The sequence below is a fragment of the Chrysoperla carnea genome, chromosome 3 (assembly GCF_905475395.1).
Source record: "Chrysoperla carnea chromosome 3, inChrCarn1.1, whole genome shotgun sequence".
In the NCBI taxonomy this organism is placed as follows: Eukaryota; Metazoa; Arthropoda; class Insecta; order Neuroptera; family Chrysopidae; genus Chrysoperla; species Chrysoperla carnea.
The window spans coordinates 65,573,604-65,592,931 of record NC_058339.1 but is presented as its reverse complement, the minus strand read 5'-3'; the positions used below and the strand labels follow the sequence as shown (position 1 = coordinate 65,592,931).

The 19,328-nt window shown below is 27.9% G+C and overlaps 1 protein-coding gene and 1 non-coding gene across 3 annotated transcripts in view; one reads left to right on the top strand and one right to left on the bottom strand.

Moving 5' to 3' along the window:
- LOC123295208 (caskin-2) overlaps positions 1-13,869 on the bottom strand; it is a 482,587-nt gene extending 468,718 nt beyond the window's left edge. The window contains exon 1 of one of the 2 annotated variants that reach the window (XM_044876459.1): positions 13,746-13,869. In XM_044876459.1, the coding sequence (XP_044732394.1) occupies positions 13,746-13,776 (31 nt within the window). In that variant the 5' untranslated portion in view covers positions 13,777-13,869. Of the gene's footprint in view, positions 1-1,900; positions 2,026-13,745 lie in introns of those variants that run through there. The other variant, XM_044876460.1, reaches the window with a different exon arrangement.
- Positions 5,962-6,033, top strand: Trnam-cau. Its single transcript has one exon. It is a non-coding gene; the product is annotated as a tRNA-Met (tRNA).
- Positions 13,870-19,328: the final 5,459 nt, after the last annotated feature.

Here is a 19,328-nt window from a genome sequence, read left to right as displayed (position 1 = left end):
TAAGGGTCCCCAAGGGAAGAGGATTGAAAAAATCTACATGACCTTATCTTGACTAAACCCCATTATTATTTAATAAATAATAAACTTTTCGGGTCTAAACTTGTCTTTGACCATCTTGGCCGTAGCCAAAAAGTCGAGCTTCCCCCCAAAAATACGATGTACTATAGAGCAATTTGGCTAGTGTAACTGATCTTTATCTAACAACATCCTGAAAAACTAAATCGAATCTTACGTAAGAAGAGGGGAGGCAATAAATCTTATTTACTCTTACAAGAGAAGGGGGGCAAAAATCACCAAATTCAACCCTACGTAATAAATGAAGGATCTCTAGTTTGGTACTAACACTCCAATTTAATTATAAATTATTATAATGCCCTTAATGTATTGTTCTCTATGTGCATACTTACTCTATGATATAACCCTAACTTAAACCTACTTTCAAAAACTGTAGTCGTTTTTAATTATTACACACTAAACAGCATACATAATATTTATTATTATTACGTAATTATTAATATTTTTGCACAAATGAATAATAAATGAGAATGCCTAGCCAGGTGGCACGCAAATTATTATTATAAGGTGTAATAATATAAAAAAAACTGTAGGTGTTTCAAAAAACTCATGCACTTAATGTGGCAGCTTACAAATAATATTATAATACGGCGAAAAAAAAACTTTTAAAAAGTGTTTTATGTATAACAGAGCGAGCGTCATGAAAGAAATAACTGCAATCTGCATTTCAAGAAAAAAATAAAAACTTTTTTTTGTTCTTAAAAAAATTTTTTTTCGTATAAAATGAATCTGAAATTTTTAAATATACAACCACTATAGGTAGCTTTTAACAAAAGGCATCTTCAGAATGAATTTATAAATATTGTGCATGAACTAAGGTACGTATATCTGACCGATTAACGATTCAACGTTTTAAAAAAGTTACAGACAAAAATTATAGAAAATTTTATCCCCTACAACTTTTATAACAATTGTAAATGCGATTGAAGGCAAAGGAAACGAGATATTCTCAAAAAACTAATTGTTGTAACCTTTGACCTTGGCATTGACTTGTACATTTCAGCTTATTCCGTTAGATTCCGGGGTGAAACCCTAAGATGGTTGGACTATTCTTAAGTTTGTTTTCAACTCCTTCCATACAGAGTCAAATACATTTAAGCAAGTAAAATACGCTACACTTGGACAATATCCCCCCACCCTTTCTATTTGGGAAGGGGCATAACAATCCTTGCTTATTTATAAAAATTTTTCCAAATATCAATTTATTAAACTGCCTTGCATTCCGAAAATATTATCTCCCTCATAGTAAAAATTACAAAATTATACAAACTTCTGCATTATTCTAGAATGCCGAAAAGCAAATAATTTTCTCAACGATTTCAAAAACAACCCACATTTTTTTTTACAACTAATTAAACAGTTTTAAATATCTTGTTAAAGACAATAAAATTGCATAATTTCCTTTTTATACGAAATAAACAATAAAAATCGAAAATACCCAATTGATAATCCTGATAAAAATGTTAGAAGTACGAAAAATTCAAAATAGCAATGAAAATTTGGTGACAGTTCTGAGAAATATTATCAAAAATATATCAAATATTGTATCGTGATTTTAAAATATTAATATGAATTTGGAGGAAGTGTCGAGTAATGTGGACATAATATTAAAAGTATGCAATATATACTTTTAAATGTTTCCCTGCGCTTCCACCAAATCGTAAATTGCATAACATTCACTCTATACAAAATACACCATAATTACATTCAAAGAACACATGACTGGCATGACATCAATTGAATAACAGCGATTAAAAACAACTGTTTGCATTTGAAATAAAAAAGCCGGTAAACTAGTAAGCAGAGAAATTAAACATTTCATTACCACTTATTTTCCGCATATCAATCCAAAACCTCGAAAATCTTAATAATAATCCACCCACCAGAAACAACACACACACACACGCACAATCCACAAAAACAATTACGTAAAGTAATCAAAAAAAAAAACCACGAAACCAAAAAAAACAACTAAATACAATCACACAAAATGTTTTGGGTCATATTTTTTTTTTAAGATCCACTGTAAGTTTTCATTTAGGTTAGAATATTTTGTCTCTTTATGGAAGAAGAAGTAAATAGACGCCACCAGAGCAAAAAAAAACAGTATCCAAGAGAAACAACATTCAAGTCAAACACACACCATAATAAAAACACAGAATTTTATACACACTGACTTGCATGCACAACAGCTGAACGACAACTGCTGGATATTAAACAGTTGTATGTGTATGGTGTTTAGTTCTATGCCGTATACGGAGATGGCAGTGCTATATTACACGAAAATATTAAAACAATTTTGAATGTACGGCACAGAGAGAGAATATAAATATTGTTTCGTCTCGTCTAAACCATACGTACGTACACACAATTCGTATGGTTTTTCGGGAGGTTTTCGGAGGAGATATGATATACAGTGCAACCTTAATATAACGTTCGTCAATATAACGACTTCCTCGATTTAACAAATTCTTCGTAATTCGCTTGAATTATCCATCAGAGTCAACGTGAAATATACCTTTACATTGCGCACATTTTTTGACAACAACCTCTTTATAACGAATTTTCAACTCTCAAAAAAAAGTGTAAATACCTCTAATTAACGAATTTTGTCAACCCAAAACCTTTATATAACGTTCTCACCAATATATATGACCGTTAATCAAATATTATGTGATTCATGACCCGACAGGTTCCGAGACTTTTTTTCAAAAAATATCATTGATGTTTGATGGAAAGTAATGTAAACACTGCTACTGGTCGCTATTGTTAAAGATCCAAGCTGCAATGGTTCAGAAAACACATGACACATCATTAATTACCTCTTTATAATAAATTTTAGACCATCCTAACCTCAATATAACAAACTTCTAACGAGTCTAACGAATTACTTGATACAACAATTACTGATTATTTACTTTACGAGGTTGCACTGTATTATGTTATTCGAACGGGGATGTCAAGAGCTGTTTAAATATTTGTGTATTATGCGTTTTTCGGTTTTGTATTATAATAAACTAACAGTTTCTCATCCACTTCGTTGGACTGGGTTTTGTCGTTCCGCATAAGACCTCCTTGACATCGATCTTTTAGACCCAAACAAACTTACAACCTGATTTCGGTCTTCAGCGTCAGAAGTCCCTTCATTCGAAATATGGTATGGTTTAGTGTTACCAAAAAAATTGATTTTTTGAACTTGATGACGTTATCAAAATCAAAAAATTTTAATTTTGCTCTATCCCATCCAAATTCTATACAATTTTGAAAAACCGAGTACGAAATTCTACTAAATTTGGGTCATAGTTTTTTAACTTGTGGTAAAATTTAACCTAGTCCTTATAAGTTTCAAGATTGAGGGATCCTGGTACAGGTTTTTAGCTCATAGATGAATGGTAGCGTAAAACTAACATCATAGATGAAAAATATCACCAGACAGACAGACAGACAGACAGACGTTCAACCCTAAATGGGCTAATTAGGTCACTTTATGAACACCTAATCAAATTGTTCGTAGAATCAATATTTCTAAGCGTTACAAACTTTGAGACGTATGCCTTGATATATTTCCATCCACATATATGATATAAAGCACACTAAATGTTTTATGACAAACTAAGTTTGAATGAAATCGCTCAGATTCTTAATAAATGCAAATATTTTTAGGATAAACAGTCAAAAATTATTATAAGTCAATTATCATTTATTTGACCATATTATCAAGTCAATGGTTTCTTCTTATAGAATTCAAACCATGGAGTAGAAATATGGTGGGAGCGCAATGAAGAATGTATAAAGAAGAGTAAGAGATTCCCTTCGTTTTCGAGCCTAGTATTAAAATTTAATTGATTCGAATTAATAAGTTAGTTAAAAGTACCACCTGCCTTTGAGGAGACAGACTTAAAATTTTTTCTGAGGTAATGTTTCTGTAACTGTTATAACAATTAAGCCAGAAAAAGTTTTACGGTAATTAAATTTTAATAAAACAACAAAAAATGATTTTGTAAAACCTGAAAGGGACTTTGTTCTAGATAAGAAATGCAAATGGAAGTGATTGACTGAGTTTCAAAGAAAGATTGTGTAGGAAATTTTTTTTTTTTTTTTTGAAAAATGTAATAAATTAATTATGAAGGTTAAACTCTGTATATATCAATAATATGAATGCTAATTGATAACCTTTAGCATATATGCACAAATAAATTTGACCCACATACATAAATGCGATTGGATAAAATATACCTTATTATCAAACAAATTGAAGTTGAAATTATTATTCAAAGGTAAAATTTATTTGGCAAACAATACTGGAATAATCTGACTAAAAGGGATATAGAGGATCGTTTCACAGTTCTAAAATTTAAAATCATTTTCATTTATTTGTATTTAGAAAAAATTCTTTTGAAAGCAAACTTTAAATACCTAAGATGAAGTAAGAAGTAGTAAATAATTTTTCCCACTGAATCACGAATATACAGCGTGTCCCGTGGCTCGATAACCATACTTTAAGAGCGTATTCTAAGTGAACGTAGATTAAGCGTAGTTTAAGAGAGTATTTTTGGAACTATGTTCCTTATCGCACAATATTTGTTTGCTGGTTGGGAGTTAAAACCAAGGAAACTGCAACAGATACTAAAAACAGACATTTAGGTTACCTGAGAAACTAAAAATTTTTCAATTGATTCAGGTTGTCATGAATTTTGAAAAAGGTTGCCATGAATTTTGTGTTTTTGTAAAAATTTTAAAAAAATTTTATCATTTAAAAAAATCGAGTTGTCAAAGTTATCAAAAGTTAAAGAAAACAGAGATAATTTATATAGATAATTTTTAGGAAAATATCTTGTAAATAAAAAAGTAATCACTACATTTATAATGTACCATGATACGAAAGGAATATAGTTCCTACCGGGTGCTCACGATACATCTCAATCTTTTTTTCTTTAGTATTATGTGGATTGATATTTTGTCACACTGTTTAACTTATTTGGGGCCCAAAGAAAACAATTATGATTCCAATCAAAAAAGGAATTTGAAGATGTTCTTAAACTTCTTAAACTTTTTAAATTCACAGATCAAGTAGTAGTTATATTAAAATTAATATATTTGTGGAAAGAAAATCGCGCGAAAACATTCATTAACGTTTGTGACTGTTGAAACAAATTTATTAAGAAAATTATTATAAATTTTAAAATAATTAAAACAAAATTTTAATCTGAACAAAAATAATACTTTCTGGCCTTGACTTTGCGCTATTTAAGTCTTTGATATTTGCAATTAAAGGTTGAATTTTTTTTTTATATTTCGAAAGCCGAAGGTCATATAGCATGAAATATATACAATGTAATGCGGTATTCTTTATAGCGAGTATAAGAAACGAAAATAAATATTTTATCTACAAATCAAAGATCAATGTTATTGCGGCTCCAGCTGTATAATAATATAATATCAACGATAACGAATCCCTACATTTGATTATGTTCGCTTACAAAGTTTAAAAGAAATAAAAAGTTTTTATCTACATTTATAGGACCAATAAATTTTCGTATTTAATAGGAACAATTAAAAATATTCCTTTTTGGTATGAAATTCTTTTCAATTGAAAAGGTGTAGTATGCAAATTATAAAAAAAAAATATTATAAATTCTTTTGTTGAAGATTTTTGTATTTTTTATGAGATAAATTTTTTTATACCCGGATTATTCGAATCTGATACCTATAATTAAAAAGCATATAAAATAAATTTATAAAATTTATAGACTATTATATGCGATCATCAACTTCTTATTTTTTTATTTGGGTTCCAAGGAAATTTATCGCCATAGTTTGGTCCTGGTATCATCATTGTTCCTGGTTCTCTATCAATCAGCTATAAGATAGAAGAGTAATACACAGAGCAGAGTGGCGCAGTGGAAGCGTGCTGGGCCCATAACCCAGAGGTCCGTAGATCGAAACTACGCTCTGCTAATAGGTTTTTTTTTATAAAAGTTATGGAGGTAAAGAGCGTTTATAACTGGACATAATCACCAGAGACGATGAAAGTCAAATACTCTTTTTTAACACTGCCAGTAATAAGAACCTTCTCTTCTATCTTATACTCTTTGGGATAACTTAAACATTTGGTTCACTTAACGAATTATTTTTAATATGTCTCCAAAAGTCTTCCACGAAAAGCTTTTGTTTCGGACCTATTATCTAGAGATCTCGAAAATACTCATTCGTTATCATATAAACTCAATTTTCATATTTGTTTGAGTCCTAATTATTCCTAATAGGTAATCCACAATTTCACACATATGAAAATCCAGTTGATTTGCGATAGAGTGACAACATAGCTTAGAAATTAGTATTCCAATCGTCGAATGAACCCGATTTCTATATTTCATAAGTATTTATTGGGATAATTTTGACCCATAAAAATACATCAAATGGACTACTGTTTTTAGAAACCATTATTACCCTAAATAATCGACAAACATGAAAATTGTCTAGAAATAAATTATGACACACAGTATCTAGTTTTATAAATAAACATAGACTTTTATTTCAAACGAAGGATATATGGTATGGTAGAAAATCCCTTCTATAATAATGACTATAGTCCTGTTAAAAGTTAAATTTGGGGTTGCAAAAGTCAGTGAGCGCAATTTTATTTTTTGGTTGTCAAGAGCAAGTTGGTGTAAAGTAACTGTAACTTTTAGTTGTAAATCCAAAAGTCACAAAATTATTAAAGAAAATAGATAAAAATTAGAGGAGAAATTTTCTTTAACTTTTCCTTTAAAAAAAAATTCTTTTAACTTTTTTTCAAAAAAATCACATGCCAGTTTGATAGAGGAGTTTTCATTCAATAATTCTCATTCCGAACTTTTTTTAAATTTTATTAATGTATTTTTTAGGGTTTTACAGCGTTGTGGAACCAGTAATAGACAATAACATTCCAATGGACTATTATAACGATACGCCAGTAAAATCTTACAAAAAAAAAACTAAAATCGCATATCCCGATGTGAAGCTACTTTTGGTGAAGATGTTATTTGGACCCCTTAGAAGAGTGTGAAACTACGTTTTGCAAGCAAAAGTTGTGCTACCTACGTAATCCGTGAAAAACTGCAAAAACTATTTTCAAACAATGATCTTTTAACATAAGTAGCTACTACCATTTTGAAATAAACATGGTTTTCAGAAATTTTTAGTTTTGGTTATTTTAAACCAATAGCGATAACAAAAGTTTAAACGTTAAAATTTTCCTTATAAAAAATTAACAACTTTTGTTCATAAAAATTTTTCGAAGCATCATTGTTTTCTCGTGAGGGGACAAAATTTAGGCAAAACTTTTTCTCCAATAATATAAAAGATAGATGGATATAATTGAAAAAATTAGAAGATTTGGAGCACAATGATGCTTTATTTTGCTTGCAAAATGCAGTTTCACACTTTCCTAAAGGGTTCAAATAACATGCCAAAAAAGCAGCTTTACATCGCGTTTTGCGATTTTAATGCAAAATTTGACTGGCGTACTATGTACACAAATAAAAACGACTTAGTAATAGTACATAGATATAAATACATTTGTTTATATTAGATAGAATAGATATATATTAAATAACATCAGTATAAAACCAGTATAAAACTCATTTACTTTATGGTTCGGAATAAAATATTAAAATGAAGCACTTCTGACTGACTCCTAATACATGTTATGTTACAATCCAAATGCAATGTTATAATACCAAATGCAATCAAAAAATCAACTTATTTTTGTATACTTCTATGGCAAGGGCGCACAGTTGCACATCAAATAAATATAATCATGTATATTCAGTTCGGATGGATAATTTTTAACAAATATTTGTTGATCTGGATTTTAAGATTGTATTTAAGGTGAGTTTCATCTCCATTAATTTTAATAATATGATAACAAATAATTGAAAATTTTTCAATTAGAATGGGTAAGTATGATTGCGACACAGGAAAAAAATATGTTCCGCCACTAAGTTGAAAAATATTGGGTTCTTTGTATATAAAACTATTTTCTAGGTAAACTGAAACTATTTTCTTGAATGTAGAAATACGAATTTATAACGAATGACGAATTTATAAAATTTAATAATAAAAATACAATTTTTATCCGATTTTGATAATAAGTTCATTAAATGTTTCAAAAGTTAAAATTGTGGCAACAGCCGGTGGTTTAACGATGTACGAGCGCCAGTGCAATTTTGGATAAAAAGTTTGATTTTTTATATAAATGTTATCGCCCGATTATTTAAATAAATAAATGACTTCCAAAGTAGGCATATTTACCAATGGTCTTATGGGAAAACGATAGATGGATGATATGTTATAATGAAATTTCTCCAAAACAAGTCGGCGGAAATAAAAACAAAAACTATTTAAATTAAAGTTAAAACTTTAATAAATTATTAAGTCTAAAATTGCCTTGGCGCTTGTACTACTTTAAAATAGAATTGTGATAACAGGCTTAAAACGTGGCTTCACTAGAAGTTGGATAAATATAGATGCATATTAAGAAACCATAGTAATTTACAACGATACTGTGCAAATATATGAATAAACTGTCAAATAGAAAATAGGTTTGAATGGTTCAATCATTCCGTAAACCAATGCTATGTTTCCAATACTTGACGTAATTAGTGAATTTTCCAATAATTTTGATCCTTAATTTCCATGACAATTCGTTTTAGTACCTCCCTGTTGAAGTATATGACTATATGGATATTTTGAGAAATGCGCTTTTGTAGTCAAATCAAACATTTATAAGAACATTCAAATTTATAGAAAGAAAAGTCATTAAAGATGTCTTAAATATTCATAATTTCTCTTAAACAAAAAAGGGGAAATTGAAAGTTATGGCATATTTTTCATCAAAATAAAAACAATTTAATCAAAAATCCGCCTTTAAGCCTCATTTTTGTATATTATTATGGTTATGATATGATTATTCTTATTGTTTTTTTTTTTTTTTGTAATATAAATTTGAATATATTATTCCGTATACAGAATGTCCTCCAACTAGTGTGGGGCAAAATTCATTATAGTATATAAAGAAAAAGAAATCATCAAATTCAATAAAAATCAGGATACCAGTAGAGTAAATTTAAATTATCTAGCTGAATGATTCTTCAACGAAAGGCTTTTCGCAAAAATTGCCCGAACTAAAGCCACTGTTCTAGGAAGAGATAACATAAGGATGACCTTGAATTGGATCTCCAAATTCGAAGTACATTTTGAATTCAATTCAGGTTCTGTACTCAATCAAAAATATGTTTCAATTTTGGTAACAGTAAAAGGTAGAGAAAAAACTCACTTTTCCTGGAACCTAAAGTCAGCTAGATTCCGCAGAAAGCGAATGTAAAAGCAAGCATAATTCCCAAATTATGTTTTTTTTTATACTATTGTAGCTCGAGGTTAATAGTACCTAATTTCATGAAATATAACTCTAATTAAAAAGTAGGTATCTTTATTAGTTATGAGCATAAATTATTTTTTAAAGTATAAACAGCAAATTTTCCACTCGACTTTTCTTAAAAACGCTTTATTGAATAAATATTCAGCTAAACGTTTTAAGTTTCATTCATTAAAAATCAGAGTCTATCAACTATGGACTCTCAAACACAGGGTCTTCCTTTCCCTGTCCGGTGGCTATGGCCGTAAATAGATCCTAGACTTTCATAATAAGAATGTTTTGCAGTTTTTTTGCATGAGGAAGAGAGTGAAGATTTGTTTTGAAATCATTGATTTTTCAGAGAAGTCTAAAAATGTATTTAGGACGGTTCTATACAAATTTTACAATGGCGTGAAATCATTATTTGATTGGTGTGAAATTTTATAATTTTTTTAAGACTCTTACAATTGAATTTCAAGCACTTCGATTATACCCTTTATTATATCGATTTGAAATTTGTATATGTTATAGGTACTCATATTCAATCTGCCCTAGTTACTTTTATTTTTCGAAAATCCTGTTAATTTTCACAATTTTCATTGTTCACACTTAGGTACTTTTTCTTATTCCACTATATCTGTACGTAAATAATGAAAATTGGGAAAATTTACAGGATTTCGAAAAATAAGTAACCAGGGCATATGAGTACCTATAACATATCCAAATTTCAAAACGATAGAGTAAAGAGTATAATCGCAGTGCTTGTGTAGATAACCGTCTCAAGATTGTATCCAGTAACTGACTAGCGGAGCATACCAGTGGGCAACGCTGGGTTTATTGAGTTATGATGAAAAATACCAAAAACAAATATTTGTTCTCTAACTAAAAACCATAAAAGTTTTTATTTAATATGTGACAAACTACCACAAAAACCAGACACATTACGACATTATTTTATTTTACTAAAATGTAGAATTGGGTGTTTACAAATTTTATTATTGACTTTAAAAGAACAAATTCGATTAAAAATAAAACTCTATTAGACATGCAAACATAAAAATTTTTAGAGCATATAAATTCACCCACAATACTAAATATAAATAATATAAATATATAATAATGATTTGTATAATAAAATTTTTTTTGAATATTTTATTATGGATCACTAACGTCCATCATTATCACGCTATTGCATCCATGCTGCCTGCCATTAACAATACTGTTGTTATACATAAACAAATCAAATATCAAATAAATTTTCAAAAAACCTTATACCGACAAATCAATACAATATAATTCACTATTTTGATTGAAAATTATTATTGCTATGCATCGTATACGGATATACAAACAAGGTGAGATAAAGGAAAGTGCGATTTTGAAAAAGCTATAACAACAAATTAACAATTTACTTTTTCTTATTATAGCGCAGAAAAATAAGGCAATAAAGTCGATCTGCTTAATGCAAGTGAAGCTTTTTCACCGGGATGATCTTTATTTGGATGTAAAAAATGACTTATGAAAAGTCCAATGCAAAATCATGTGCACAAAAAATAATATTCAAGATCAAAGGTCGCGAAAATAGGTTTTTTTTTCAAATGTCCCATAAACTATTAACTTATAGCAGTTTTAGTTATTCAATAGTTCTCAAGATATTTGGATGAATCAAATATCAAAAAAAATATTAAAAAATAAAATATTTAAAAAAAATATTTATAATACTTAAAAAATTCAAAAATTTATTTTTAGTTTTTTTAATACTTTATATGTATTTTTGATAAAGTATACGACTTACTCAAAGTTTTCTCAATTAAATACCTGTATAAATTAACAATATTGACTTAAAAACACGATACATTTAATACTTGCACAAATTTTCTTCATAACTTAATTTACTTAAATATTTTTTTAAGTAGTTCAAGGTAGTAAAAAGATAATTTGAAAGAATGAATTTTTACAGCGTTTTCAAAATCGCACTCTTCTCTGTCTCACCTTGAATGAACGGTCATTACACATTTACCACCCACCTTAACAGACCACACGAACATTTTATACGGTACAGTAAAATCTCATACATAAATTTCCTGAATTAAAGCTGCACTATTTTGCTGACGCCAACTGAATAATATGAAAGCATAAAGCAATTTAAAGCCTATGGCCTTAATTGCAGTGTCAAATTTAAGGGGTGGGAAATGAGCAGTGGGCCACTGGGTCCCGAAATAGGTCTCCATGAGAGGCCCCAAGAGCATTTACGAAGACTAATAAAAAAAGGAAAAAGACGAATTTGTATAAAAAAAAAGCACGACAAGGGGACACCAAGTGCATTAAGGGAGACAAAAAAGGAGGGGGAAAAGGTGAATTTGTATAAAAGAGCAAGACAAGAGAATCATTAGAATAGCTAAAAATAAAAATAAAATTATTTTTAGTTATCGGGTGTTGATCTGATAACTATATGACTACAAAGCGTGTGTTTAGCCTCTAAACTGCACATACTATGTTAAAATTCAGCTTGTCGAAAAATAAAAAGTTTCCAGGTGGGACAAAGAGATGCTCCTCTTATGAAAGTTTCCACCAGTTTTGATAAAAAATATAAATTAGTATTATTATTAATATAATTTAGTTTTAATTCTAAATCAATATTTTCAAGTTAATTAATTAAAAACAATTTTCACTGTATTATTTTAAAATAATTGCTAAATATATAATTAATAATTATTTATTGATAATGATAATGATAAATAATTATATGTAAAATTATATACATTAAACAGATGATGATAAGTGCTAATTAAATATTTATTATAAATAAATAAAAAAATTATATTCATTTACTTGTGGCCTTTTCATGTAAAGTTGTAAATGAAAACAATGTCGATCTATTGATTTAAGAGCAGATGTTTTTTCTATTTATTTAGATCTATTTTATTTTCATGAACATATATGTTATAAAGTACTATATTTAATTAGAATTTGTATCATTTAATTCATTTATTTTGTAGAAAATATCTTTAAATAATATTTTACTTTAAATTTTAATATCAATATTAATAACTTTGCAAATAATTCCTCTAAACCTTATTAAAATCTTCATCAGGCTCAACCTTGCATTCAGGCTCAAGCATTAATTATTTCGATACTATTAATTTTCCAATAAATCCAATAAAAGTGGTATGTTTCTCTATGAAGACCATTTTTGTTATAAAAAAAAACTTTTAACAAAAAGAAAACCGACTTCAAAAGTAAAACTTTCCAAAACAAATTAATATGCACTAAAAAGTAACAATCATTACGATAATATAATGTAGTTCAAATTATTGTTATTTTTGAAATCGGTGTCAGTCAAGGAAACAACTCTGACGGAACAGTTTGCTATATTAGCTTGGCTGACACCGACTCCAAAAATAACAATTATTTTAACTACATTATATTATCGTTATGTTTTTACTTTTTAGTACATATTAATTTAGTGCACATAATTAATTTGTTTCAGAAAAGTTTTTCTTTTGAAGCTGGTTTTCTTTTTGTTAAAAGTTTTTATTTTTTTAATTTTTTTATTTTAGTGAGTCTGAAATACACTAACTAATTTTTCACTAAAAAAGATTCATGGAAATCAGTTGGTGTGATATTGAGTTATTCGTCCTCTTGTCGTGCATACTTAATGCTAATATAAGACTTTTATGGTTTTCTCATGGATGCCGTTGTCAGAACTGGATCCAATTGAAATGGGACCACACGGGAAGCACCAGCTTTCAAATAGATCATCAAAATCGATTCACCCATCCAAAAATTCTGAGGTAAGAAACATTAAAAAAAATACATTCGAATTGATAAACCCCTCCTCCTTTTTTGTTTGAAGTCGGTTAAAAATTGAATGAACACAAAAAGCTACATTTTTGCTATTAATTACTTTCTAAATTATTCGCTATACAAAAAAAATGTTTGCGTATTATAAGGAACAACTTTGTAATTTAAAGCGTTTCAATGTTTGTCAGTTATGAATTAGAGGAGGTTTTAATTGAATCTGAAAAATTAGATCGAATTCGATGCAGGTATATGAGTGTACCTTTCAACTAACATTTTTCGTTTGAAATATTTTTCTCGATTAAATTTATTTATCGGGGCTCAAGCATATGTCAACTTAAAAAAGCACCCTGTATTGATGGATAATATTCACTTCAAAAAGGTTGAAGAATAAAGTAATATAGAAATATACAAAAAGAAAACCTAATGATTCGTTTTTCGTATTAAATAAAATTAAAATATCACAACTTACCTATTTTTCGTATAAATTTCCAAATACCCATTTCATTCAATTGATAAAGTTAAAAATGTCACGTTGATGATGGTCAAAATCACCCTTCGGTATGTGATGTTTCGTTCGAGGGTTTTCTATTATTTGCTCAAAATATTATTGTTAATTTTTCTCTTAATCTCTTAACAAGTGAAACATGAAATATATCCTCGATTTGTAATATATATGTATTAAGGATGTTGTGAAGAAGCACAGTAGTGTTTATAGAAAGTTACCTAGCAAATTTCATTACATAATTAATTATACAGCGTGTTTTTTAACTTGACGTTTGCGTGAAACTAAAAAATAAGTTCAATCGAAAAATGTTAATTTTAAAGGCACATATCTTATACGAGTTAGTTTTGAATTAAAAAGTCCCTCTAATTATTAACTGGAATTATTAACATTAGACGAACACTTTAAATTACAAAGTTCTTCATTATTAAAGCGCAAACATTTTTTGTTTGAAACATTTTTTTGGAAACCGAATAGGTTATACAGTAATTGATAGAAAAATATCTTATAAGACTATAAAAAACTACATATTATAGTTTTTTGCGCCTTTCTTCATTCAATTTGAACAAAAATGGTCTTTATAGAAAAACATATCACTTTTATTGGAAAATTTTTTTTCGAAGAGTGCCTAGATTCCGCAGAATATTTACGAAAAACAATTTTTGTGGAAAAATTTTCAGTCTGTTTTGGACTAAACTATACAGTTTGCGGAAAAATGTTTCGAACAAAAAATGTTACTTTTTTAATCAACCACAACTTTTTAATAAGTGTTAATCTATCTTATCCAGTTATGGAGTGTACTGAGCTTTTCATTGAGCTTGAAAACCTAGGTCGAGTTAAATGTCTGCGTATGATGTGAGCCTATAGACTCAAAATTTTTTGTTTAAAGCATTTTTATCGATAAAACATATTTTTCGAGGAATACAGAGTAATTTTGACCCAAAGAATAAAATCGGGATAATTGATCGATTTTGAAATATCGCCAAATATCTTCATTGGAACCTGCTGGTTGTATTTTTGTGTCAAATTTCTAGAATATGATTTTTATCCAAATAGAAGAAAAAATAATTTCCCGATTTTTTGCAATTTTCTTAAGGTGTTTCGATATCAAAACGAAAGTATTACCAAAAACTGAAATTTTGTTTGCCAATTAATGAGTATTTAATACATCTTCTGTATAAATTTCAAGTCGATTCTCTGTACGGCTTACGATAAATTAATTATTAAAAACAACCCTTTTTACATGGTGGTATATGAAGAAGTCGTTATAATTGTTGTTTTTTGAGTCAATAAGAGCTTTTAAAATATTTTAACATTTACATAAAAAGCTTTAAAATCATTACAAAATTAAGAACTGTGCATAAAAATGAAAACTTCGGTAAAAACACTGACTTTGATAGTTAATTGCTCTTAAACCGTAAAGAGAATCGATATGAATTTTTCACAAAAGATGTATAAAAGGATGATTAATCGATAAAAAAAATTTCAAATTTTTTAGATCATTTAAGGGATTTAACGCACAGATAAGTATTTACAATTAAACCGAAGAAGTAGAATTTGTAGAGGCAACTAAATAGATCATCCTCAACAACATCCTTAATACCTAATATTCCTCAAATATACACATACATATTTCAAATATATAATATCATCTCTCCAACAATAGAACGTGCTCTTGTAACTCGTATGATATATTAAACGATTTACGCTCTAACAACAATACAATACAACGTATATAGATATATAGGAGTAGTCTGTTATAAGATGTCAAAAACATGAACCACTTCTATTAATTACATAATATACACTATCAATCAATCAATCAATCAATCAATATATCATCTGTCTTTGTCAGTACATATACATATTACACACTTTTTATATTCTTTATCACACTCAAACTTGTACTATTATTATTATTAATATTTTGCAAATGTTTTTGTTTAAATTATTATTGTTATGTTGGTATTATGTGAATGATTTGTGTAGAAAAATATGATGTGAATCTTAAAATGGAAAACAAAAAATATTAATTATATATTAATTAATAAACCGATTTAATTAGGTGGCTATTGTTTTAGAGTTGTCTGAACACGGTATAGCTATTGAATTAGCAATTTCGTCATCAAAACAGTATCGCTGTATTCTTAAACTATACTGGAAAATCGGTTACAGACATTCAGTTCTTAGGAAAAAAAATCTGCGAAAAATAATTCATGAAGAAAAGTGATTTCGAGACAATTCGAACGAAAGCAAAAAATTGACTGAGTTAATTGTTGCAATACCCTGTATAGAAAGTGTGGAATATTAGTATTTTTAGAAAACCGACATAATTTAAAGTTATAATTTTTGAAAGTTTTCTCTAGAATTTTTTTAGTTTTTCGAGAATATTTCACAAAACCACTAGTTGAAGCTACCTGTAAATTTTCAACTGCCTATCTTTTATAGTTTAAGAGAAAATGGGCAGCAAAGTTTTGTTTCTTAATTTGTGACCTCACGGGTAAACAGAGATGTTTATAAGAAAATGTTTCAAACAAAAGTTGTTTATTTTTTTATAAGAAACATTTTTTACACTTTTGTTCTATCTCTAACGGTTTACAAGATGGGTCCTACGAAACCAAGTACCAATTTATACATGTTGCTCATTTACGAACTCAATCTCACTTTTATGTCCTGAGCACGCTATAAAAATTTCAGCTTGATATCTCTTTTTGTTTTTGAATTTTCGTGATTACGGAAGGGCCGCCAACCAGAAATGCCTATACCCAAATTATGTTCGTAACAGCATTATTTTTAACCGTTACAAACTTGGGGCTAAACTTAATATACGTAGATATAGCAGTCTTAAGTCCAAAATTACTTTTTAGGATCTAATTTGACTATTAAAGCAACCGAGAGAATTTGGTCTAATCTGATGTCAAAACATAAAATCTCCCATCAAAGCTTGCCATTTTTGATTGATTAACTACAAAACGAACTATTATCCATAATATATCAAAATGGTCCACCCTGTACCTATATAAATATGTTATGTTCGTTTGTGTTAACAACCGGCGCAAGTGAGATATGGAGGTTGAACTAGGGAAGAACAATCAAATATGTTTAAATATACTGAAATGAGATTTAAAATAAAAGGGCATCACGTGTACATTACACAAATGTCAGTTCAAATGTTTAAAAGTTGCATACTCTTTTGTCAAAAGTCTATCAAATTTTATCAAATTTTCATAGCTGTTAAACTTCATATCTATTTCCATGCAACCATAATGTGCCGTAGTAAAGCGTGGCAGGGGATAGCTAGTTATAAATAATAAAACAATGTTATCAACATATAAATATAACGAAATAATTAAAAATAATTTTACAGTAAGTGAATTTCACAGAAAACCAATTACACAGTTAATCATTCACAAGAATATCAACACACTTTTTACACAACATAAACAAATTGCACTAAATTTAAATTTTTAAACATTTAAAATTAAATATAAATTAAATTAAATATTATAGTGGGCACTTCAAAAAAGTTAATGCCAAAAAAAAAATTGTATAATATTGTAAAATATTGATAAGATTACAATTCAAATAAAATCCAGCAGAATGATAAGCTTTAATTTGCAAAAACAAAAGCAACAAAAATAAATTTTTTTTTTAAATATGTTCTCAATTAGGTCAATATAGCAACAATATTTATTATTTTATTTTGGATATTTTTATGGGCTGGTTACTTACTGCCAATCATTAACAAAATTCAATACACTTGATGGCAATAAATTGACCGTTAGATGTTGACATGTTTATAGGATCCATTTTTTTGCTTATCGCAGGGCTGAAAAATATCTGTCACTGCTAATATTAGTAGTACAGTAAAATAATTTACAAATAAAAGAAACCGCTCGCATTTTGATTAAACCTCATGAAATGTGTTTCTTATTGTTAGATATCAAATATCATTAGCAAGGCATGAGTTAGTGATGCAAATGTTTCTATTTGTTAATAAACAATAAATTGTCAATTCTATGAAACGATAAATGTTAAAGTTCACTGACAAAATTAATAGGCAACTTGAATTACGTATACGTTATACATGTATAATAAACTAAACATTTACGTTATACAAAATGCCTATTTAATAATTTATAAAGCCAACTTTAACATTGATAATTTCACTGAATTACAAATTTGTTGTTTAATAATAAAAAGAAACTTTTGCACCATTAAATCATGCCTTACTAATAATATTTGACATCTAAGAAACACATTCCAAGAGGTTTTAGCAAAATGCGAGCGGTTTCTTTCATTTTCTTTATATGTGGACTTTTGTCTTTTACTCTACGATAGAGAAAATTATCCAATATTTATTAAAACAAGACGTTTGCGAGAAAACTATGAAGATAACAGATTGAAAACTATCGTATTCCATTTTTCAGTCATCTTATTTTGAAGAGAACGAGGGTTAATTTTTTTTTTTAAAGAAACGTTACCATTTTATCCGACCTGATCCAAAAATGATATACATAAGAATTTCAAGTAGCATCGTCAATACTAGAAACTTAATGAATTTGCGTTTTTCTATCATAGAAATTTGACTGTGTTTAACCAAAGACCAAATAAATGTTTTTATAATTTTTAAACAGAATTTTAAATAAATTTTACCAGTAGTGCAAATAAAATTCTATCACATTTTAAAAATTTTACCTTTTAAAAATAAAATATATTATTATTTATTTGATTGCATACGTGACTTCAAACATTGTGTTTATGTTGGAAATCAATAAATATTGATTTTAATGTATCAATAAAAACTTATTATCGGATAAATATAATGTTATCACAAAATTCTTTTTTTCTTTGAAAATTATTTGTGTATTTAGTGTTTTAGAAAAGTGCATGTTTTCAATATCAAATAAAATTTTTTATTTTAAGTGTGCTACCTGGTATCAAATTTTATAATAACTCATCGAAAATTCATCAATAAGGCAACTATAAACTCAGAGAAATGTTAGAAATGTTGCATATACTTATGGTTATTTATATATAGAAAGTCCACGGATAGAGGCAACTATACCTGAAAATTTTTCTTATTTTACATTTTAAGAAAAAAGTCATGTTTTATGAAAAATTTTGCTTATTCTAAAAAGTATTTAGTCACATTTAAAATTTGTAAATAATGTACAGGGTAGCCAAAAATTTGGAATCACTATTTTTTCTTTTTGATAAACTCTCTTTTTACCAGTTGACAAAAGACCAAATCCAAGACCGATATAGTTATCACTTCGACAAGACAAAGACCCAACTCTGCAAAACTTTTACCAAACTTATTGTTGAAAATAATTCTAAATTCTAAAAAATATAATTAAATATTACAATAAAATAAATTTTAATTTTTTTAACTTCCAATATTCTAATAAATCTGAATATTTTATGCACTAAAATAAGCAATTTAATCCTTCCTTTTTTTAAATTCTAACAAATATTTAAAGAACTTAATAAGTAAATTATTACATTTCAATGTATTAAAATAATTTCTCAAATAATTTTTTTATAATT